Consider the following 24,999-nt stretch of genomic DNA (forward strand, 5'->3'; position numbering starts at 1 on the left):
GGACGTGCGTGAAGGGAGCCCCAGGCAGGTGGGGGTCAGTGGAGGGGGCGGAAAGGGAGCTGAGGCGGGACAGTGGAGTTGGGAGGGGGACTAGGGGTGGAAGGACAGTGGAGCCGGCCGCTCTTACCAGCTCAGGGCTCCGGCTCCCCCAGGCTTGCGCTCTCCGGGACAGCAGCTGGAGGGTCACGAGTCTGTTTCTGAGTGTGATGTTTGACCTGGGCAGTTTTGACATTCATTCACCAGCAAATGTGAACGAGAGGGTTTTCCCGTTTATACCAGGGAGTGCCTGGCAGGCACCCACACTGCGTGTTTGATTCTTACCCCCGGGGAGGGGTGGGCTGGCAGGACCCTGCGGAGCGGGGCGGTGGAGGCCGTGCCTCAGCGTCACTGTGATAAACCGGGTGTTTGAAGGGGGCCAGAAAGATCGCTGAGCTGCTCAGCTGTGTGCTTTTCTCTCTCTGCATTTTATTCTACAATAAACTAGCAAAACCCAGACCTGTCACTTTGTTCCAATAATGACAATTAAGATTTCTTAGCTGGACATTCCACTTGAAGTCAGTCTTTATTTCACATTATACTGCATGATACGTGAGGACGATACTGGTTTTTAATTTAATGGTATGTTATTGTAATTTTTATTGCTCTTAAGTGAGTAGTTTCCTCTTGAATACATCTTCTTGATTAACCCTGTGATGAGAAGTTAGTTACTAGGTAGTTTTGAGGAGATGTGTAGCTGAAAATCTTTTATCTGAACTTGAGAGAAATTAATATACACTTAACTCTGTTTCAGACGCCTCATAAGCTTATTTTTTATCTGTATTTGTGGAGCAGAGCCTTTGTGGAGTTTTCACGCAATCCAACAGAGAGGTTTAAAACGCTCCCTGCCGTGTACATGGCCATCAAGATGTCTCAGCTCAAAGTGTCCCTTGAACTCAGTGTTCACTCTGCAGAGGAGATTGAAGCGAAGGTGCAAGGAGGGGCCGTGTCCAAGCTCCGGAACACGAGGTAGGCTCAGGAGGCTGGTGGGCACGACTCTGTCCTGCTGCCTACACATTCTCAAATGCCACTTTTGAGCAGCTGCTTAGCCGTGCTGAAGGTCACACACTCGCACTGGCCTGGGCTGCCATGTGCGCTCGCACAGGTCACTCGACCTCTCTGAACCTCAGCGTTTGCGTCTGTGTGGTAGCTGTGGCACCTGCGGTCAAGGCTGCCGGGGAGTGGGCAGAGTCCCTGTGTCATTTTCAGTTGAGTCGAGGGGACCGAGCCTGGTGCCAGCCCCCTTTCTTCCTCCTTCCCGTCGCTCCTTTTCTCAAGCACAAGAGGGTCTTCCTTGTCCTCAGCGGAGCTGACCCGGCACGGAGTGGCGGCGCCCTTGGGAGCTCCTGGCAGGCAGCGCAGGGGTTCCGCCCGGCCCGGGGCGCTGCCGTGCGGTTGGCGGCTCTGCGCACCTTGGGCCGACCTGAATGCCCTCGGCGTCCCCGGTGGGAGCACTTTCGGTTGTGCCCGCAGAGCTGCAGTCCTGTGTCTTTCCTCTCAGTCATCTTGTAAGCCCCCGAGGCACCCAACCCGAAGTCGAGGAGTGGGGAGGAAGGGAAGTGTGGCCACGAGTGTGGCTGGTGTGGGATGACCTGACTCTGAGGGTGGCAGCTGGGTGTGCTGAGTCTGGGGCCACGTGCAGCACACCCGTCCCGCTGCCTGGCTGCCTGGGCACCTTACTTAACAGACGGGTCTGCGGACAGGGCAGAGAGGCGGGTCAGGGTCTCTCATCATCCTTCCTCTTCATGGAAGAATAAAATTACTAGGGAAAAAAGGAAACCTTTTCTCAAACTTGAGTTGTATCTCCTCACATTTTAGCATTGGCTGTGTTGCTGCTTTAAGGGATGAATGATAACTGGATTTTTTAGAAACCACGTATGTGTTTTCTAATGACATGACTTCATGACCTAGGCGTGGACTTCCTAGTGACATGACGCAGCCGTGGATTCTTATGGTTTTCTAAAGGTCAGGGTCACTCACCTCTGAACCCACAAGTCAGGAGACCTTGCAGTTCCCAGATTTAGAATTTATATCCTTGAAAGCAGAATTCCGTGACAATCTTGAGCATTAGCATGTGTTTGTAGAGGGTGGTGTGTGACTGTGGGGTGCACCCCCTGCCCCAGGGCAGCGCAGGACACCGGCAGAGTCTCTCGTGGGAGATGAGGTGCAGTTCGTCGTCACTGGCTGTGTCTCATTAAACCTCTTTTCCTGTAGTAGCCGTGGACTAGTGCAAGCAGTCGCCTCACGTACGTAAGCACACGCGTTCTTTGTGACACCTCTGTTGCACTAGTGCGAGCAGTCGCCTCACGTACGTAAGCACACGCGTGTTCTTTGTGACACCTCTGTTGCACTAGTGCGAGCAGTCGCCTCACGTACGTAAGCACACGCGTGTTCTTTGTGACACCTCTGTTGCACTAGTGCGAGCAGTCGCCTCACGTACATAAGCACACGCGTGTTCTTTGTGACACCTCTGTTGCACTAGTGCGAGCAGTCGCCTCACGTACGTAAGCACACGCGTGTTCTTTGTGACACCTCTGTTGCACTAGTGCGAGCAGTCGCCTCACGTACGTAAGCACACGCGTGTTCTTTGTGACACCTCTGTTGCACTAGTGCGAGCAGTCGCCTCACGTACGTAAGCACACGCGTGTTCTTTGTGACACCTCTGTTGCACTAGTGCGAGCAGTCGCCTCACGTACGTAAGCACACGCGTGTTCTTTGTGACACCTCTGTTGCACTAGTGCGAGCAGTCGCCTCACGTACGTAAGCACACGCGTGTTCTTTGTGACACCTCTGTTCCTTTTAAGATAAGTGGTGTCTAACAGGGTGAACGTGGACTTCCAGAAGAAGACAGTTGATCCCGTGCAAGTCTCCTTTAACATGGTGGACCAATCGCGGACCATCACAGACCTGCTCCTAACAGTGGAAGTCACAGAGGTGAGAGCGGTGCGACCCGGGCGTTGGAGCTCTTCTGTCGTCTCTGTTTAGAGCCGCCCCGTCGAGCGCACGGGGCAGTGGGCGTGGAGGTGCAGCCGCAGACGGCCCGTGTACCTTAGTCACCCACGCCGCACCCATGGCAGCGAGGGCTTAGTCCTCAGGTTGCTTAGGGTCGGCCCTCTGTCCATGGCTCCTCGCATCCTCACATTCGACCGGCCGTGGACCGTGTGTCCTGTGTCTCACAGTGGAGAAGGCTCCCGGTGAGGGGCCCTCACGGCGCACACCAGTGTCATCAAGGGCATTGCTAAAGGCCACCAGGAGTCCGTCTGGGTGAGCTCGAGTCACTTTCACTCGCAAATTCAAACGTGGCTGTAACAGAACAAGAAACACAAGTGTTCATCCTAGAATCAAAGTTTAATTTTCAAAATGGTAGTACATTTGAAATGCCGAAAAACACCAGTTTAGCAACAGGCACAGGTAGGACGTCACTGGCGTGGCGCTGTTTGCCTGTAATTCAGTTGTATCAGCAGAGCTGGCATTGGCAGCAGCGTTCGTTGGAGTGTAGTTTTTACTTCTTCAAAATAAAATTTCAGTTAAAATGCCGCAGGCTTCCTAGCAAATGCATGGTCCCCTTCCCTGGGAGACTCCGCCTAGCAGCCTGGCCTCCCGCCGCCTGGAGGGCCGCAGCAGTGCGGCCTGGGCTGTGTGGTGGCGGCAGCGGGCGAGGCCGTCCGCACTCCGCCCCACGCTCCGGGGGGGCTCTGTGGGCTCGGCGGGTCCTGGGGGCTGGTCGGATGGGACAGCCCTGACCTCGTGTGGCCCCAGGGCCTGCAGTGCTGGTGCGCGTCACACTCCCTCACCTCACTTGACCGGAGCCCCCGTTTCCTCATAAGCACCGACTCAAAGCCTGGAGAACCTTAGGGACCAGGGAATATAGCTTGTGACCTGCGGTGGTCGGCAGGGGGGCACGCCAGGCCTGCAGCAGGCGCGCCTGTCCCTCTGGACGGAGATCCTCTCCAGGGTTTGTTTCCTCCTCCTCCCCTCTAGGTGGTTGAAGTGGGACACTTCTGGGGGTACAGGACCGATGAGAAGAACTGGGAGTTTCTGAAGAGTCTGGCTGCCGAGATAAACCGCCTCACGCTGGTGCCCCTGCCTGTCCACCCCCACCCCGACCAGGTCTGCCTGGCTCCCTTCGCCGACAGTGATAAAGAAAGCTACTTCAGAGCCCAGGTGCTCTATGTTTCTGGAAATTCTGCCGAGGTATGTTTTTCTGTAGTAAATCTTGCAAACGGAAATGAGGCAGACTCAAAGCAGTTGACAGAAAGATTTTTGTCTTTTCTCGTGGAAACTAAATATAAAATAGTTACAATTAGAGAAGTGGTGCAGTCGGAAAGCCCCTTCCCTCAGTGGCCTGAGGACTCGCCCTGTCCTGGGAGTCCCGAGGAGTGGGCTTGGCTGGGGCGGCCGCGTCTGGGCTCCTGGCCGGGCCTGCACTGACGCACACCCGGCCTCCTCTAGGTGTTCTTCGTGGACTACGGGAACAGAGCGCGCGTGGCGCTGGGCGTCCTCATGGAGATGCCCTGCCAGTTCCTTGAGCTGCCCTTTCAGGTGAGGGGGACACATTGCGGTGGCCTGAGCGTGTGAAGCTGGAGGGGTCTTGGAGGTCAGGGCTCGCCCCTCAGCTTGCAGATGGGCCAAGACCCAGAGCAGGAAGGCCCTCGTTTTGTTGTGCTCCCCAAGTCTGGTTTCTGCTTTTTCCCTGAGATATGTTGCTGTAGATGTTTTTGCTGATAGTGCTTCTGGAGCAAGTTAAAGTACATGGAGGGTTTCAAACTTCGTGAAGTTTATAATGCTTTTCCACCTGTACTTTGTAAAAGGCATTCTAAGCTTTTTTGTCATCGACTGACGAGACCATGTGGTTTTAGCTGTGGCGTCCTCGGTCACCCTGCCGTGCTTCCAGTAGGGTCTGTGATGGTTCCTGGTGCAGACCCCGCCCAGGTCTACTTTGGGTAGCGTCTGGGCTGAGTGTCTGGCCCTGCCCTCTGCCCTGCAGGCCCTGGAGTTCAAGATCTGCAAGATGCGGCCATCAGCGAGGTGCCTGGTGTGTGGCGAGCGCTGGAGCAGCGGGGCCAGCCAGCGCTTCTCCTCTCTGGTCGGCGGCCGCACCCTCCTGGTGAAGGTCTTCTCCATGGTGCACAGCGTCCTGCACGTGGACGCCTACCTCCCCTCAGGGCTGCAGGACACGGTCAGCGTGCGGGGCATCCTCATCAGCCAGGGCTACGCTGAGCCGGCCGAGGAGCCCTACGAGTCCAAGGTGTGTGCTGCCCGTGGGCGGGGTGGGGCGGGAGGCAGGGGGGGCCTTTCCTGCTCTCAGGATCTCAAGGGCTGCAGAGCCGGACAGCGATTGGTGTGTTGAGATCTGTGGTTCCTTCCTAAATGTCTTCTAGTTTCTTTGAGGCCAAATCATGGTGGCCAGGTACAGCTCTTGTGGTTTCCGGTTATGAAGCTGTTGGTGTTTTGTTGTTGTTGTTCTTGGAACCAAACTTAGATGTGAAAATGTTCTCTCTTTGGGGAGTTGTTAAAAATGGATTCCAAGATTTATCTCCCTAATGAATTTTATAATTCCTTTATAAAATATTTGTTTCTAGCGTTTGAAACATTTCAAAATGTATTTCAACTGTTTATTTCAAAACCATTTCTGAAGCTGCCTTTCTTGATCTGAAGGTTTGAGATGCCACTTTGAGGCTCATGTTGAAGGTGGCTCCTTCTGTAATTTCTGCTGGGGATGAGGTACTGGGTTGGGCAGGGGGCAAACCAGCAGGGAAACGTCACCATAGAGCCAGCCGGGTTTGTGTTTGCACTTGAGAAAACGCACTGGGGGTCCTGGTCACAGTCCCGGGATGAAGCTGACATTTTGTGTACAAAACCTGTGTCACCCTTCAGTTCTCTGATGGCTGAGGGCTTCCCTGGTGGCTCAGCTGGTAAAGAGTCCTCCTGCAATGCTGGTGTCCTGGGTTCGACCCCTGGGTTGGGAAGATCCCCTGGAGAAGGGAAAGGCTACCCACTCCAGTGTTCTGGCCTGGAGAATTCCATGGACTGTGTATGTCCAGGGTCGCAAAGAGTCAGACACGACTGAGCGACTTTCACTTTGGCTGAAAGTTAGTAAAGGCTAATGAGCTGAGCCTTTAGTGAGTTCTGTCTTCTTTTGTTTGTATCAATAAATTATCTTTTGACATCTTAATGATCTAAAGGTAACCTAATGATAAGGTGGTGCCTATGAAATGCTTTGATTAATTTGAAGTAAAATGTTTTTAACACTGGTTTTCCTTTGACCAAAATGAATTTTTCTTGTTTTGTTTAGCAAAGCCACGAAGCTCTCAAGGGTCTCTTTTCCAAATCAGTAGAAGACCTGACAGACATGTCCACGGCGTCTCCCGTGAAAGACGACGAAAAGCACCTGATCCGGATTTTGCTGGAGAGCTTTTCTTCCAATAAGCTGGGTAACCCAAGCTGCAAGGTAATTTATAGGAGGTATTGTACAGTCCAGTTAAGAACTTCGAATCACTCTGCAGCTATAAGCTGAGTTGTAGCTGGAAGTCATGGTGGTTTTTTGTTCTTGGTTTTTAGTACTGTTACTTCTCTCACTGTGGAGCCTGTATTAATATGAGAAAAACCTAGAATTTAGTGTAGAGACAGGCTTTTGGTTAGTTCTTTTTTTTTTTTTTTTTTTGAGTGGTTCTTTTTTAAGCCAACCTTTCCAGAGGCGACACCATGTGAAAAAGATTGCACAGCCTAAAAGCTGAGGGTTATGTTGATTATATTTGGCGGACTTGCTGAGGACTCAAGCCCGGGAGGCAGCCTCTCAGACAGTTCTGAGGAGGCAGGATAGACGGGCGCTTTGCAGCAAAGCCGGGCAGTTGGGTGGCAGGCTGCGTTTCCAGTCACAGAGACCGGTGTTTGCTCGTCAGATGGAGGGGAGCACGGCTGTGGGCTTCGGAGGACCAGCGGCAGGGCTCAGCTTCGTCCCTTGGTGGCGTCTGGCGGGAAGGGTTGGCTGGGACGTGTCCCCTCGCCCCAGCCAGGGACTCTGCTTTTATTGTCCTGGCCTCTGGCTGTGTGGTCTTGGGCTGCTGCTGCAGTGAAGAGAGGCCTTTCACAGAAGTGCTTGACAGTGTTTCCTTTTCTTGACAAAGGCTATCTTATATATGTGTGTGTGTAGATACATTTTATATGCAAAATATGAAGGTTTCCATTGATGGAAACAGGTGCATTCCAGAGAATACCTCTTTTAAGGCGTTTTTCCCCCATTAAATCTTCAAGACCTTATGACTAAGACGTAGCTCTTTTTCTTTCTTTTAAACTGTGAGCTGACTTTTGGATTTTTAAAATGAAAGTGAAGTGACATTTTACTTATCCGTAATGTTTTGTATGTTTTGTGTGTACAGGCAGTACTTCACGGGCCTTTTAACCCTTACGAACTGAAGTGTCATAGTCTGACCAGAATATCCAAGTTCAGGTATGATTAAGATTCCCATGAAGCTGCTTTCTCTGGTCCTCTGTTCAAAGGGCTTATCAGAAACTAAGCTTTTCTATGTCTAACCTCTCGGAACCTGCTGCCTTTGCTAAGTTCTCTGGCCTCTGTGCTCGCTGCAGACCTGAGGTTCCCTGGGCTTCATTGAGACCTGGGCTTCATTAGGGCCCTCGTCGTTTCTGTCCTCAGCATCATCGCCATTCGTCCAGCAGATCTGTCATGCCTGCTGTGTCCTGGGAGGGGTTTAGCGAGAACACTGGGGGCCACAGCACAGGTGGTGTGCCCCACATTATGGGTCCAGCGGGCACAGCGGCAGGACAGAGGAAACCTCTGACTTCACGGTGGGTTGCTGTGGCTCTTGATGGGCTCCTGGAGCATCATGGAGGCGTCTCAGCGCCCTGACCACACTCGGAAGGCCGTCGGGTTTCAGAAGTCTGAGACCCGGAGTGTGCGGAGAAGTGAAGACCAGGAGCATTGTGCTGGCAGGGTGAAGGCTCCAGGAGGGTCCTGGCAGCAGAGGGTGCAGGCCAGATCTGGAGCGAGTGCTCCCCTGAGGACGGGGAGTGAGAGCGGAGGACTGCTGGGAGGCGTGTGTTGCCAAGCCTCATGAGTCGCTTCCTCCTGAGAAGCATGGGAAGCCTCATTTTGTGCATCTTAAACAATCGCTTGGGCTGCAGAGGAAAAACCCTGGCTTGCCAGAGTCTACTCCAGAACCAGCAGCAGACGTGTCCCCAAGAGCCTGTTAGAAACGCAGAGCTCAGCCCCCAGTTTGCAGCAAGAGCCCCAGAGTCTGCAGGTGCCCGGTGAGCACTTGAGAGGGTGCGGAGCCCGCATGGAGGAGAGACTCTGGAGGCCGTTGCGTCCTGCTCCAGGCGGGTCACCGTGGACTGTGTCCACCGTAGGAGGAGCAGAAAGCTCATGGGAGCTTTCGGTGTGGACTCGATAGCCTGGCCTGCGATTAGAGTCAAAGGTTCGGGAGGAGCAGGCGTGGAGGGTCCCCTGCTGGGCCACTGTGAGCAGGGGGCAGGTGGGCCAGGCCGGGCTTCCCCCAGGCGGGTGTCAGGGACAGCCTGCTGGGACGCAGGCCGCAGCCGCTGCAGGTGGGCAGTGCGGGCGGCGGTCTGGCTGGAGGTGGAGGTTTGTGCCAGGGCAGCACGTGGGTCTGGGCATGGCCGAGACTCGGTGGAGACGGGCCGCAGCCTCCCAGCGGTCGGTCGGTCACTGCGTTGCGGCCAGCCTGTCTCTGCAGTGGCCTCTCCTGGCCTGGCGTCAGGCGCTGCCTCGTGCAGGGGCCGCCTCTCCCAGGAGCTCTGCTTCCAGGTGCGTCTGGATCGAGAAGGAAAGCATCAACTCGGTCATCATCAGCGACAGCCCCGAGGACACGCACCAGCGGCTGCTGGTCGCAGCGTCCCTCTCCGTGAACACCACTGGTGAGTGAGGGGCTGCGCCGCCCGCCCTGCTCCCCGCCTGACTCCAGGGCCGGGACGTCTGTCCTGAGGTCGGGAGCAGCCTCACACCTGCGGCCCGGCTCCTGGACTCTCTTCTGAGTGCATCAGCGGGTGTGAGTTTGAGCCGGAGAGTCCCAGCCTTCCCACTCCCTGCGCAGGGGCGCGGGGACGGACTCCTTGGCCGTCCATGCTTTCCGTTATCTTGGCTGGACAGGAGGGCGAATCCCAGGTCTTGGCCAGAGGAGGAAGGAGAGGAGGAGTAACCAAACAGGACAGTCAAAGCCAGGGCCTTAGGTGGCGGGCTTCCCTTGGGGGGCTGGGGGACCCGCACCGGGAGCTCTGCCTGCCGGGCATCTGTGGGACAGCTGCACGCGGGGTGGGAGGCCTGAGCGCGGGGCGCCCACAGTGACCGCCTGCCCGCCGGGCCCGTCCGCAGGGTCCACCATGCTGCTGCGCGAGACCTCCCTGATGCCGCACATCCCAGGCCTCCCCGCGCTGCTCAGCATGCTGTTTGCACCCGTCATGGAGCTCAGGTAGGGAGCGCTCGCAGGTGAGACGCGAACCGGCGGGAGAAGCGGGCGTCCTCGGGAGAGCACTGATGGGAACGGCCCTGGGGTCTGCCTGCCGGCAAGCCCGCTGGCTTCAGTGTTTACGGTGGTTTGTGGGGCTGCGCTTGGATCCTGCTCAGAAGGACACTGAGCGGGCCGACAAGGACACACAGCCTCCCATGGGGCCCGGTGACAGTGCAGCGAGAGCACTCGGGAGGGAGAGCGGAGGCTCGGAGCGGTGCCATGGCGGTGCGCGTCCATAGCCAGGGGGCGACGCCAGGTTCCCTGGCAGCGGCGTCAGTGGACACCAGTGGGTCCCCGCTCGTTGCGGGCTGCGAGCAGAGAAGGCAGCTGGAGCCCCTGGGGTGGAGTGAGGACCAGCCAGACAGCAGGCAGCCCCGAGACACCGCCCTTTGCATGGCGTGTGTTGGAGTAGCAGGATCCGCAGGGCACGACCCAGGGGGCAGCCCTGCTGGGCTTTGTCGAGTTGCGGGGTGGGGGGAATGCAAGAAAGGAATGCAGCTGGGCCTTCGGGAGCCCACGTTCTGGTGGGTGAGAGGGACGGCCTCCCCAGACACTGGGGTGGGCCTGCGCACGCTTGAGCAGGGCTCGTGCCCATGGCTTGTGCCCCGTCCACGTCTCCTGGGAGCACGCACAGGTCCGTCGACCAGCCTTGCTGGTAGAGCTCAGGGTGGGTAGCCCTGTGCCGTGCCTCAGCCCTCCTCCTGTGCGGGCTGCTTAGAATCTGCTGTCACGTTTCAGATACACAGTGCTTTTAAGAAATAATAATAATAATTGTATATATCTCTTCCCCCTACTATAAAAACATGTGCTACCTAGAAAAAACTGTATGGGAAACACGAACATCATCAGTATGTTTGTTTTCAGTGTTCACCTAGATAAATACATACACTTAAAACATTGAAGTATAGTTGACTTACAGTGTTGTGCACGTTTTATTTTGTTTTTAAATTTTTTCATACTACATTTTATAAGCATTTGCATAGTACGACGGCGTCTTTGTAAATACTCACTGTACACGTTGCGTCACACACTGCTGAGTGAACACGGAGTGGCTTTTGTCAACTCTTCCCTGTCGTGTTTACATTTGTGTTTGTTTCTGACCTGCTCTGACCCTGAAAGAATTTAACATGCCTTTGTATGTTGGAATTTGGTTTCTCTCTAGTTTTGTAATAATGGTGTGATAGACATCTCTAGAATAAAGGCATCTCCTGGGTCTTTGTAGGAGAGGCGGATGTGGAATCAACACAGCAGGTGCGACGCTGCAGCCAGAGAGCTCCACGCGGGGCAGGGGCGGGGGTCTGATGCGGTGGGTGCATCGCCGCATCTGTCCAGGCTCCTGCTTCAGCTCTTTTTTCAATATAAACCTCTTGAGGACTTGAGTAATGCGGTGTATTTTTTTTTTAACCCAGGATGAATTCCTCTTTAAGAATTCTGGACAGTGAGGTACTTGGAGCACTCAGAGCCTGAGCAGGAGGAGCTCCGGCACGCAGTGTCTTGCTGCACTGCCGCCTGTCCTCCCGTGTAAGAGCTCTCCCCATCACCCCCGGTGCTGCATACTCCCCCAGGCACGCATCCTCGCCCACTTGCCCTGGACGAGCAGCACGGGAGCGGCGAGCGGCTCACGTCTCCACCCTGTGTGCTCACGGACTGTCTCCGTTGTTGACCAGTGTATTCATGGGCTGTTTTTGTACCCGTATTTTAAAGAAGCCTTAGGAAACAGGAGACCAGAGCAGGGACCTGTCAAGTACTGGAAGCGGGTGGGGTGCTGAGAATATACATTAAGAAAGGGACCTGGGCTTGCTCTCTGGCCGTGCCTGGCACTCCCCAAAGTCTGGGCTTCCCCAGCTGTCAGAGGGGCCCTCCTGGGCTCACAGGATGGTGGAGGAGACTCGCAGACACTTTAGCCCCCACCGTGACTCACGGCCTGGCTGCTCGCATCTGGCAGCAGAGCAGGGAGGTGGGCAGAGCCTCAGAGGACAGCCTGAGCAGCGTTTGGAGATGCTGTTAGGCTCTTAACACTTTGAAGGTTAATACAGTATGCATTACAAAGTACTTAACAGCGTTGTTTTTTTTTATGGAGGCTTCAGATTGATTTAACATTTACCTTTTGAGGAAATATATTTCCTTATTCAACAAGCTCTGGAAAATTCTTAAAGAGATGAGAATACCAGACCACTTGACCTGCCTCTTGAGAAATCTGTATGCAGGTCAGGAAGCAACAGTTAGAATTGGACATGGAACAACAGACTGGGTCCAAATTGGGAAAGAACTATGTCAAGGCTGTATATTTTCATCCTGGTTATATAACTTACATGCAGAGTACATCATGAGAAACTGGGCTGGATGAAGCACAGGCTGGAATCAAGATTGCCTGTAGAAATATCAATAACTTCAGATATTCAGATGACACCACCCTTATGGCAGAAAGTGAAGAAGAACTGAAAAGCCTCTTGATGAAAGTGATAGAGGAGAGTGAAAAAGTTGGCTTGAAACTCAACATTCAGAAAACTAAGATCGTGGCATCTGGTCCCATCACTTCATGGCAAATAGTTGGGGTAACAGTGACAGACTCTAATTTGGGGGGCTCCAGAATCACTGCAGATGTGACCGCAGCATGGAATTCAAAGACGCTTGCTCCTTGGAAGGAAAGTTATGACCAACCTAGACAGCATGTTAAAAAGCAGAGACATTACTTTCCCAGCAAAGGTCCATCTAGTCAAAGCTATGACTTTTCCAGTAGTCATGTATGGATGTGAGAATTGGACTATAAAGAAAGCTGAGCGCCGAAGAATTGATGCTTTTGAACTGTGGTGTTGGAGAAGACTCTTGAGAGTCCCTTGGACTGCAAGGAGATCCAACCAGTCCATCCTAAAGGAAATCAGTCCAAATATTTATTGGAAGGGCTGATGCTGAAGTTGAAACTCCAGTACTTTGGCACCTGTTGTGAAGAACTGACTCATTTGAAAAGACCCTGATGCTGGGAGGGATTGGGGGCAGGAGGAGAAGGGGACAACAGAGGATGAGATGGCTGGCTGGCATCACCGACTCAATGGACATGAGTTTCAGTAAACTCCAGGAGTTGGTGATGGACAGGGAGGCCTGGCGTGCTGCAGTCCATGGGGGTCTCAAAGAGTTGGACACGGCTGAGCAACTGAACTGAACTGATGTCCTTATCTGGCACATTTGTGGAGTTCTAGGATATTAGCTTGCAAGAAAAGTTCCACCCGCAAGGAACTCTGTTTCAACATCATTTTAACATACTGCAGTGTGAGTTTAAACCTCCTTGTTTAGAGAAGTTGGCCCTCGAACAGATGGCTGTGGTGTGCTCGAATGGACTGACGCTCCTTCCCTGCGCTCTGTTGCAGGCTGGGGCCTCCACAGTGTCCCTTGCTGCATGCTGTGAGGGGTGCACTTTCTTTTGTTCCTGTCTTGATTTTTGCAGTTTTCAGTTTGAATCTAAAACATGCTTCATAAAGGAAGTAAAAGTATTTTTGTGGTCTTAACCACTGTTTCTTAGGTGCACATAGGGTGTTTAGGATCCCTAGAAGGGAATCAAACCCAGTGCTTTGATTTCCCTTATTAATTTAAGATTTAGAGTCGATGAGCATGGAGTTGCTACCCCAGTGGGAGTCGGTTCAAGGCTGAGTGTGTTAGGCCGTCCTTGTCACAGTGTGTGTTCTCACAGGTGAGCGGGTCAGTTTAAGTCTCGTCACAGCTGCAGTAACGTGGAGGCGATGTGATGCCTCGTTGACAGCCGTGATGAAGCTGTTGTCCTTCACTTTGCTGAGCCCTGGTTATTCTGTTTTGGAAAGGTTTTGTATAAACTGAAATAATAAATTACATTCATTAAAAACAAATGTGGGTGAGCTTGCCATTTAAGGAAACATTTTGGTGACTTTTGTGTAAAGCACGTACTCAGCATCTAACGTGTAAGTGAATCTGAGTCTCTTTGAGTTTACTTGGAATGTGATTCTCTTTCATTTTTATTACAGTGATGGGAAAAGTGTGTGTGTGAATGCTCTCTGCCTGGAGTGTTTTCCTCAGAGTTTCACTGATCTAGATGATGGGAAAGGTCTGCACTGATTGAGTCAAATAAAATTACCAAAATATTTTAACAGGTATTTAATATCAATATTTGTAAAAAGTGAGAAGATCTAAACAGACATCTCTCCGAAAACGACATACAGGTGGCTTATAAACACAGGAAAAGATGCTCAACATTGCTCATTATTAGAGAAACGCAAATCAAAACTGCAGTGAAATATCACCTCACACGAGTCAGAGTGGCCATCACCAAAAAATCTACAAACAATAAATGTTGGAGAGGGTATGGAGAAAGGGAACCCTCTTGCCTTGTTGGTGGGAATGTGAATTGGTACAGCCACTATGGAGAACAGCATGGAGCTTCCTTAATAAACTTAGAATAAAACTACCGTATAACCCAATGATTCCTCTACTGGGCATATACCTTGAGGAAACCATAATTGAAAAAGACACACGTACCCCAGTGTTCATCGCAGCACTATTTACAATAGCTAGGACATGGAAGCAACCTAGGTGTCCACCAACAAGTAAATGGATAAAGAAACTGTGGTACATATGTATAATGGAGTATTACTCAACCATAAGAAGGAATGCATTTGAGTCGCTTCTAATGAAGTGGATGAACCTAGGGCCTGTTATGCGTAGTGAAGTGAGTGAGAGAGAGAAAACCAGGTATTTTATACTCACACACACATGGGCTTCCCAGGTGGCGCCCACCTGCCAGTGCAGGTAGACGTAAGAGACGCTGGTTCAGTCCCTGGAGCGGGAAGGTCCCCTGGAGGAGGAAATGGCAACCCACTCCAGGGTTCTTACCTGGAGAATCTCCTGGGCAGAGGAGCCTGGCGGGCTGCTGCAGTCCAGAGGGCCGCACAGAGTTGGACACAGCTGAAGTGACTTAGCATGCATGCACATATGTGGAATCCGGAAAGATGGCACTGGAGAACCTGTTTGCAGGGCATCAGTGGAGATGCAGACAGAACAGCCTTGTGGGCATGGGGTGGCAGGGAAGGAGAGGGTGGGATGGATGGGAAGAGCAGCCTGGGAGTGCGTACGCCACCATGTGTAAAACAGACAGCTGGTGGGCATTCGCTGTATGATGCATGGAGTCAAATCTGGCGCTCTGTGACAACGTGGAGGAGGTGGGGTGGGGTGGGAGGTTCAAGACGGAGGGGATATATGTATACCTATGACTTATTCATGTCGGTATATGGCAACACCCAACACAGTATTATAAAGCAGTTATTCTCCAACTAAAAATAAAATGTCAAAAAATATTTTATTCATTTGATAATATCAGTATTTCAGAATGTTCATTCATTTGATAATCTGTTGAGCCTGTCATGGGCTGAGACAGTAGTGTTTTAAACTAGTGCCTGTAACATGCGAGGGAGCTTGGGGTCGAGGGTCCTGGGTGTGAGTGTCGGGGGGAACAGGGTTCCTGCTGGAGGAGCCTGAGCCCCTCCTTCTGGGAAGCCAGAGAAGCAGGGGCCTGGCCAGGAGTATGGTATGCAGTGGAGCCCCGCAGAGGGGGTTGTCAGGATGCCGTGGACACCACTGGGAGCCCTTGAGCCAGGACGCAAGATGAGCGGACGTGTTGTGAAAAGCCAGCAAAGACAGACGAGAGGAAGCAGGAGTAGATGCGCGGTAAATGGGTCGGAAGCCGACTGCCCGGTGGGCGATGACAGTGCTTTGGACGAGGCGGTGGCTGTTGGGATGGAGAGGGTGCGTGGATTCAGGAGAACTCTGGGAGATGGAAGTGGCAGGAGCTGGTGGTGGCGGCGGGAAGCAGCAGGCTTTTGTGCAAAGGGGATGCAGGGCTCTGTATTCTTGGTGTGTGTGATTGTTCTGCGGTGGGAAGGTGGGACAGACATCTTGAAGCTTTTACTGGGTGCTAGACATCTTTCACAGGTCACACGTGAGTTTATAGCCCTTTCTCCAGAAATATCACTTATAAGACTTCACTGGGGAGGGAATTCAAAAGTAGGGGGAAAACTATACATGATAAAATACTCTTTACATTGTCTTGTCATGCAGTGAGAATTAGAAACCTAAGTAATGGCTTAGTAAAAATACTTTACTCTTTTTATAACTAGATATACTCTATTCTTTTTGATATAAAAACTGGAGGAGAAAATGCAAAAATGAAATTAGTTGCTGCTTTAGGGGTTGGCAGAATTTAGGATTTTCTTGGTCACTTCTTTTAACATTCAAGCAGGGCTTACAGACTTCCATGGGCTTCCATGGTGGCTCAGACGGTAAAGAATCTGCCTGCAATGTAGGAGACCAGGGTTCAATCCCTGGGTCAAGAAGATGCTCTGTGGAAAATTCTTAAAGAGATGGGAATACCAGACCACTTTACCTACCTCCTGAGAATCTGTATGCAGGTCAAGAAGAAACAGTTAGAACTGGACAGGGAACAACAGACTGGTTCCCAATTGGGAAAGGAGTACATCAAGGCTATATATTGTCACCCTGGTTATTTAACTTCTCTGCAGAGTACATCATCCAAAATACTGGGCTGGCACAACAGCCCCAGGGAAATTCCTAAATATATTTTTACTATTATCATTTTTAAATTAAAAAAAATTTTTAAGTTCTTTATTACTCCTTTAATTTTCATTTTTATAACCTACTATTACCTTGCAAAAAAAGACCCTATTTTTAAAGCAAATTTCATATATATATTTTTTCTAATTTTTGTGATTGATTTTGTTCTGTATTTTTAATATTTTTGAGAGTCTCACCTGTATTGTAGATTTTTAATCTTTGCTTTTTGATATTTGTTATCAATTTTGTGATAGCTCAGTTAGTAAAGAATCCACCTGCAATGCAGGAGATGACTCTAGTTCAGTTCCTGGGTTGGGAAGATCCCCTGGAGAAGGGATAGGCTACCCACTCCAGTATTTTTGGGCTTCTTTGTGGCTCCGCTGGTAAAGAATCCGCCTGCAATGCAGGAGACCTGGGTTCGATCCCTGGGTTGGGAAGATCCCCTGGAGAAAGGAAAAGCTACCCACTCCAGTATTCTGGCCTAGAGAATTCCATGGACTGTATAGTTGATGTGGTTGCAAAGAGTCAGACACAACTGAGCAACTAACACACTTTGTACCTTTAAGAATCGAATCTTTAGTATTCATTTTCACTTAGGGGTGTGATTAATGGCTTGATTGCTCTCTCCCCTTTTTGACTCTCCCTTTTCTCCCCCAGGTCACCTCTATCTCCTCCACCTGCTCTTCTTGACTTATCTCTGTGAATCTCTCTGGGTATTCCAAGCTGTGGAGAACACTTAGGGAACTGATTACTGGCTGGATTGGTCTTTCCACTTTTGACTGCCTGTCTTCTCCTCCTGGTCACCTCTATCTCCCTCCCTCCTCTTCTCTATCTCCTTCCATGTAACTCTGTGAGCCTCTCTGGGTGTTCCAAACTGTGGAGAGCACCAAGGGAACTGATTACTGGCTAGATTGCTGTCTCCCCTTTTGACTCCCCCTCTTCTCCTCCTGGTCACCTCTATCTCCCTATTCTCTTCTCCATGTAACTGTGAACCTCTCTGGGTGTCTGTCGCTGTGGAGAATTTTTTCACCATTAACCTAGATGTTTTATCATCTGTGCTGTATGGGTGGAGAAGTCTTGAGGCTACTGTAAGAATAAGACTGAAAGCCAGAGACAGAGGCTTAAATCCGAAACTTGAGAACACCAGAGAACTCCTGATTCCAGGGAACATTAATAGACGAGCTCACCCAAAAGCCTCCATACTTAACACTGAAACCAAGCTCCACCCAAGAGCCAACAAGTTCCAGAGCAAGACATACTACACTAATTCTCCAGCAACTCAGGAACACAGCCCTGAGTGTTAAAAGACAGGCTGCCCAAAGTCATGCCAAACCCATAGACACCCCAAAACTCACTACTGGATACTTCATTGCACTCCAGAGAGAAGAGATCCAGCTCCATCCACCAGAACATAGATGCAAGCTCCCCTAACCAGGAAACCTTCACAAGCTGCTAGTCCAACCCCATCCACAGGGAGCGAGCTCCATAATAAAGAGGAACCACAGACTTCCAGCCTACAGAAAGGGCACCCCAAACACAGCAATTTAAATAAAATGAAAAGGCAGAGAAATACTCAGCAGGTAAAGGAACATGATAAATGCCCATGAAACCAAACAAAAGAGGGGGAGACAGGGAGTCTACCTGAAAAAGCATTCAGAATAATGATAGTAAAAATGATCCAAAATCTTAAAAACAAAATGGAATTACAGATAAGTAGACTAGCAACAAGGGTTGAGAAGATGTGAGAAATGTTTAACAAGGACCTAGAAGAAATAAAAAAGTCAGTAATGAATAATGCAATAACTGAGATCAAAAGCACTCTTGAGGGAACCAACAGAAGAATAACCGAGGCAGAAGAGAGGATACGTGAGGTGGAAGATAGAACGGTGGAAGTAAATGAGGCAGAGAGGAAAAAAGAAAAACGAGGACAACCTCAGAGACCTCTGGGACAACGTTAAACGCCCCAACATTTGCATCATAGGAGTCCCAGAAAAACCAGACAGAAAGGGTATGAAAAAATACTTGAGATAATAGTTGAAAACTTCTCTAAAACGGGGAAGGAAATAGCCACCCAAGTCCAAGAAACCCAGAGAGTCCCAAATAGGATAAACCCAAGGCGAAACACCCTAAGACACGTATTAATCAAATTAACGAAGATCAAGCACAAAGAGCAAATATTAAAAGCAGCAAGGAAAAAGCAATAAATATCACATAAGGGGATCCATAAGGATCCATAAGGACAACAGCTGATCTTTCAATGGAAACTCTTCAGGCCAGGAGGGAATGGCAGGATATACTTAAAGTGATGAAAGAGAAAAACCTACAACCCAGATTACTGTACCCAGCAAAGATCTCAATCAAATATGAAGGAGAAATCAAAAGCTTTACAGACAAGCAAAAGCTAAGAGAATTCAGCACCACCAAACCAGCTCTCCAACAAATGCTAAAGGATCTTCTCTAGACAGGAAACAGAGAAAAGGTTTATAAACTCAAGCCCAGAACAACAAAGTAAATGGCAATGGGATCATACTTATCAATAATTACCTTAAATGTAAATGGGTTGAATGCCCCAACTAAAAGACAAAGATTGGCTGAATGGATGCAAAAACAAGACCCCTACAGATGCTTTCTACAAGAGACCCACCTCAAACCAAGGGACACATAAAGACTGAAGGGCTGGAAAAAGATATTTCATACAAATGGAGACCAAAAGAAATCAGGAGTAGCAATACTCAGGTCAGAAAAAATAGACTTTGAAATAAAGGCTGTGAAAAGAGATGAAGGACACTGCATAACGATCGAGGGATCAGTCCAAGAAGAAGACGGGACAGTCATACATACATATGCACCCAAAACGGCAGCACCGCAGTGTGTAAGGCAAATGCCAGCAAGTATGAGACGGGAAACTAACACAACAGTAGTGGGAGGCTTTCCTACCCCACTCACACCTGTGGATAGATCAACCAAACAGAAAATTAGCAAGGAGACACAAACTTCAAATGATACAATGGACCAGTTAGACCTAATTGATATCGGTAGGAGATTTCACCCCCAAACAGTGAATTTGACCTTTTTTCTCAAGTGCACACGGAACATTCTCCAGGATAGATCACATCCTGGGCCATAAATCTAGCCTTGGTAAATTAAAAAAAATTGAAATCATTCCAAGCATCTTTTCTGATCACAATGTGATAAGATTAGATGTCAGGTACAGGAAAAAAAACTAATAAAAATCCAAACATGCAGGCTAAACAACATGCTTCTGAATAACCAACAAGAAGAAATAAAAAAGAAATCAAAATATGCATAGAAACTAATGAAAATGAAAACACAATAACCCAAAACCTATGGGATTCAGTAAAAGCAGTGCTAAGGGGAAGCTTCATAGCAATACAAGCTTACCTCAAAAAATAAGAAAAAAAATCAAAATAACCTAACTTTACAGCTAAAGCAACTAGAAAAAAAAGAAATAAACCCCAGAGTTAGTAGAAGGAAAGAAATCATAAAAATTAGGGCAGAAATAAGTGAAAAAGAAACAAAGGAGACTATAGCAAAAATCAACAAAACTAAAAGCTGGTTCTTTGAGAAGATAAATAAAATAGACAAACCATTAGCCAGACTCATCAAGAAAAAAAGGGAGAAGAATCAAATCAGCAAAATTAGAAATGGAAGTGGAGAAATCACTAGAAAATGGAGATCATTAGAAAATGGAGAAGAATCAAAAGGATCATAACAGAGTACTATCAGCAACTATATGACAATAAAATGGACAACTTGGAAGAAATGGATGAATTCTTAGAAAAGTATAACCTTCCAAAACTGAACCAAGGAAGAAATAGAAAATCTTAACAGACCCACCACAGCACGGAAATTGAAACTGTAATAAAAAAATCTTCCAACAGACAGAAGCCCAGGACTAGATGGCTTCACAGGTGAATTCTACCAAAAATTTAGAGAAGAGCTAACACCAGTCCTACTCAAACTCAGAAAATTGCAGAGGAAGGTAAACTGCCAAAGTCATTCTGTGAGGCCACCATCACCCTAATACCAAAATCAGACAGAGAGGCCATAAAAAAGAAAACTATACAGGTCAATATCACTGATGAACATAGATGGAGAAATCCTCGACAAAATTCTAGCAAACACAATCCAACAACATATTTAAGAGATCATACATCATGACCAAGTGGGCTTTATCTCAGGGATGCAAGGATTCTTCAGTATTTGCAAACCAATCAATGTGATACACCACATTAACAAATGGAAAGATAAAAACCATATGATTATCTCAATAGATGCAGAGAAAGCCTTTGACAAAATCTAACATCCATTTATGATAACTCCAGAAAGCAGGCATAGAAGGAACATCATAAAAGCGGTATATGATAAACCCACAGTAAACATTGTCCTCAGTGGTAGAAAAGTGAAAGCATCTCCCCTAAAGTCGGGAACAAGACAAGGTGCCCACTCTCACTGCCACTATTCAACATAGTTTCGGAAGTTTTAGCCACAGCAATCAGAGAAGAAAAAGAAAAGGAATCCAGATTGGAAAAGAAGAAGTAAAACTCTTACTGTTTGCAGATGACATGATCCTCTACATAGAAAAGCCTAAAGACACCACCGGAAAATTACTAGAGCTAATGAATATAGTAAAGTTGCAGGATATAAAATTAACACAGAGAAATAAATCCCTTGCATTCCTATACATGTAACAGTGAGAAAACAGAGAAATTAAGGAAACAATTCTATTCACCATTGCGAGGAAAAGAATAAAATATTTAGGAATAAATCTACCTAAAGAAACAAAAGACCTATATATAGAAAACTATAAAACACTGATGAAGGAAATCAAAGATGACACAAATAGATGGAGAAATATTGCCACTTATTTTCAAAACAGACAGATACAGAAAATAAACATGGTTAAGGGGAAAGGGGGAAGAGCAATAAATCAGGGCAATAAATCACATCACACTCCCAGATACAAAATAGACGAGCACCAGGGGACTGGACAGCACAGGGGACTCGGCTCAGCAGAGTGCTCTAACAACCTCGGTAAGGGACAAGAATCTGAAGAGGAATATATATATTCTGTACATCCATATATTCAGGTGTGTGTGTGTGAGTGTGTGTACCTGAATCACTGCCATACCCCTAAAACTAACATGACATTATAAATCAACTATACTTCAATAAATAAATATTTTATATATGTGCATATATATATAAAATAAGCTCAAGTTACCTCTTGAAAACAAAAAACCGAGTAGCTTAACAATTAACTTTTCTCAAAACTTCGTGTAGAGTTGATCAAGACGGCAGATGCTACACTGGTGTCCTGTGTGGCTTGGGGTGCAATCCGACCACAGGGGCCCCGGTCCTGCCAGAACATGACATGGAGCTTGCGTTTGACGTGCAGTTCAGCGTGGAAGATATTGTGGAGGTAAGGCTGCGGTTATCATGGCGTGGGAGCTCCTTCTCACTCGGGTTTTGCTTGTACAGCCGTTCAGCACGCTGAGTCTGACATGGTGCTGTTAACACAGGCTTATACCTGTGGTCTCTCTGTGATGAGAACCTTTTCACAGACTGTACTGAGCTCTATGAGGATCAGAAAGGTGGCTCAGTGGTAAAGAACCTGCCTGCCGGTGCAGGAGACATAAGTGTCGTGGGCCCGATCCCAGGATCAGGAAGGTTCCCTGGAGGAGGGCATGGCAACCCACTCCAGTATTCTTGCCTGAAGAATCCCGTGGACAGGAGCATGGCTGGCCACAGTCCATGGGGTCGCAAAGATTTGGACGTGAGAATTGATGCTTTTGAACTGTGGTGTTGGAGAAGACTCTTGAGAGTCCCTTGGACTGCAAGGAGATCCAACCAGTCCATTCTGAAGGAGATCAGCCCTGGGATTTCTTTGGAAGGAACGATGCTAAAGCTGAAACTCCAGTAGTTTGGCCACCTCATGCGAAGAGTTGACTCATTGGAAAAGACTCTGATGCTGGGAGGGATTGGGGGCAGAAGGAGAAGGGGACGACAGAGGATGAGATGGCTGGATGGCATCACTGACTCAATGGACGTGAGTCTGAGTGAACTCCGGGAGTTGGTGATGGACAGGGAGGCCTGGTGTGCTGCGATTCATGGGGTCACAGAGTCGGACATGACTGAGCAACTGATCTGATCTGATCTGATCTGATCTGAGGTAGTGAGCACGTGTGCCTGTACACACACCAACTAGGGTTTGGGGGATAATTGCATTGAAGCAGGTGAGGGAAAAGGAATTTTGGAAAACAGTGCTTGACTGGCAACAGTTAGGCTATAGATGAAAAGAAAATGCACAACACTTTGCTCCTTGGTAAAGTTATTCTCCAGGAGTGCGAGTTCTGAAATGGCTCAGCATGTTACTGGAGTTGAACAGGTGAGGGATGTGGGCGCCAGTTTCTTACTGTGGGACAGGGCCTGGAGGCAGGCAGGAGAGGAAGGCTGGGCACACCCTGTGAAGCAGGATGACCAAGAGGCATGGTTCAAGGGTATTCGTGTCTAACTGCATGTAGGCGAGTTACATGTTCATGAAAAGTGAAAGTCGCTCAGTCGTGTCTGACTCTTTGTGACCCCATGGACTATACAGTCTATGGAATTCTCCAGGCCAGACTACTGGAATGGGAAGCCTTTCCCTTCTCCAGGGGATCTTCCCAACCCAGAGATTGAATCCAGGTCTCCCACATTTCAGGCAGATTCTTTACCAGCTGAGCCACAGTACGTTATCTCAAACATGTGCCTGAATTGCCCAGCGCTCTGAGAGCCAGAAACAAAGGCAGCCAGTAGTCAGCCACGAACAAACCCAGGGCCTGACGGTAGTTTCTGATAGGATTTTCCAGTAAGAGGATCTGGGGTTCCCCAGAGAAATGGGCAGAGGAAGTATGTGAGCCCGGGGCTTCTTGTAGTGCCGGGAAGTGAAGATGCCCTCAGGAAGCAAGGGCCCGCCGGTGCCAGGGCCGGAGCAGTTAGGGCCAGAGAATAAATCGTGTTGTGTTGGATGATAACCCAAGAGTGTCCGGGGATATAAACCAGTGATTGAATAAACAAATGAGGAGAAGAGACCAATCTTCTGTCCTGGAGAATTCCCAATAGCACTCGAGCGGTGCAGCTGAAACCTCCCCTCCCCCTCCCCCTGCTTTAGGGGTGGACTAGACTTAGTGACCGGCTTTCGCTAAGCCTGGCAGAGACTGCCCGGGCTCAGTGGCCAAGGCCAGCATCGCCAGTGACCTGTCGTGCTGGTGGCACACACATCCTGATGTGATGGAGTGAGAAGGGCCCCCATGTCTGTGGGCTTCTCCCCCAAATTCACCACCCCAACCTAGTCATGCGAGAAACATCACGTAGGCCCAAACTAGGGGGCATCTCCCAAGATACCTGACTCCTCAGGACTGTCAAGGTCTCAAAAGACAGGAAAAGCCTGAGAATCTGGCCAGGAGCAGGAGGAGGCTGGGGAGACGTGACTGCAGGTGCCGTGGATTGGGTCCAGGAATGGGAAGAGGATGCCAGTGGAAAAGCCGGTCAGAGCCAGGTGTCAGTTAACAGTGTGGTGCTCAGGTCAGGCCTTGGCTATGACTGGTGGGCCGTGGGATTGTGTTGTGACAGCTGTCAGTATCAGCATTCATTTTTAAAAAAAGCTTACCAAAGTTGGTTAATTTCTGTGTAGCCGTTTCAATACTGAAGATGGAAAAGAAAGCAACATTTTTGGTGCATTATGCTTTATTTCGAGAAAAGTAAATGCAACTGAAATGCAAACAAAGTTTGTGCAGCACATGGAGAAGGTGCTATGGCTGAGCGATGTGGTAAAAGTGGGCTGCGAGGTTTTGTGCTGGAGACTCGTCTCTGGATGATGCTCCGTGTCAGGTAGATCAGTTGAAGTTGATGGTGATCAAATTGAGACCTTAATGGAGAAGAATCAACGTAATACCATGCAGGAGATAGCCGACATACTCAAAATATCCAAATCAAGCATTGAAAGTCATTTGCACCAGCTTGGTTATGTTAGTGAGTACGATATTTGGGTTCCATGTAAGTGAAGAAGACCTTCTTGATTGTATTACTGCATGTGATTCTTTACTTAGACATAACAAAACCATTCTGTTTTTAAAACAAATTGTGATGGGCTCTGAAAAGTGAATCCTGTGCATTAATGTGGAACAGAAAGGATTATGGGGCAAGTGAAATGAACCATCACCAACCACACCAAAGGCCGGTCTTCACCCAGAGAAGGCGATGTTGTATTTATGGTGGGATTGGAAGGGCATCCTCTATTATGATCTCCCTCTGGAAAGCCAGACGATTAATTCCAGCAAGTACTGGTTCCAGTTAGACCAACGGAAGGCAACACTTGACGAAAGCATCCGGAATTAGTCAACAGAAAACCTTTAATCTTCCATCACGATAACACAGACAGTATGTTTCTTTGGCGGCCGGGCAAAAGCTGTTACAGCTTGGCTGGGAAGTTCCAGTTCATCCTCCGTATTTGGCAGACACTGCACCATTGGATGTCCATTTATTTTGGTCTTTACAGAATTCTCTTAGTGGGAAAAATTTCAGTTCCCTCTAAGACTGTAAAAGGCGCCTGGAACAGTTCTTTTCTCAAAAAGATAAAAAGTTTTTGGAAAGACGGAGTTACGAAGTTGCCTAAAAAATCACAGAAGGTAGTGGAACAGAACAGTGAATACATTGAACAAAATTCTTGGTGAAAATGAAAAAGGTGTCTTTTATTTTTACTTAGAAAACAAAGGGACTTCCCTGGTGGTGCAGTGGGTAAGAATTGCTCTGCCAGTGCAGGGGACTCGGGTTCAGCCCCTGACCTGGGAAGATCGCACATGCCTCGGAGCAGCCGAGCCCTTGTGCC

The 24,999-nt window shown here is 49.0% G+C and overlaps 1 protein-coding gene across 3 annotated transcripts in view; it reads left to right on the forward strand.

Moving 5' to 3' along the window:
- The window catches only part of TDRD9 (tudor domain containing 9), a 110,598-nt gene that overhangs the window by 71,308 nt on the left and 14,291 nt on the right, over positions 1-24,999 (forward strand). For 2 of the 3 annotated variants that reach the window (XM_027521517.1, XM_027521515.1), the window contains 10 exons: positions 832-1,005; positions 2,859-2,970; positions 4,018-4,230; positions 4,489-4,578; positions 5,024-5,284; positions 6,332-6,487; positions 7,416-7,486; positions 8,822-8,931; positions 9,386-9,482; positions 21,417-21,555. In XM_027521517.1, coding sequence (XP_027377318.1) covers positions 832-1,005; positions 2,859-2,970; positions 4,018-4,230; positions 4,489-4,578; positions 5,024-5,284; positions 6,332-6,487; positions 7,416-7,486; positions 8,822-8,931; positions 9,386-9,482; positions 21,417-21,555 — 1,423 coding nt within the window. Of the gene's footprint in view, positions 1-831; positions 1,006-2,858; positions 2,971-4,017; positions 4,231-4,488; positions 4,579-5,023; positions 5,285-6,331; positions 6,488-7,415; positions 7,487-8,821; positions 8,932-9,385; positions 9,483-10,930; positions 11,708-21,416; positions 21,556-24,999 lie in introns of those variants that run through there. The other variant, XM_027521516.1, reaches the window with a different exon arrangement.

Source organism: Bos indicus x Bos taurus, chromosome 21, assembly GCF_003369695.1.
Source record: "Bos indicus x Bos taurus breed Angus x Brahman F1 hybrid chromosome 21, Bos_hybrid_MaternalHap_v2.0, whole genome shotgun sequence".
NCBI lineage: Eukaryota > Metazoa > Chordata > Mammalia > Artiodactyla > Bovidae > Bos > Bos indicus x Bos taurus.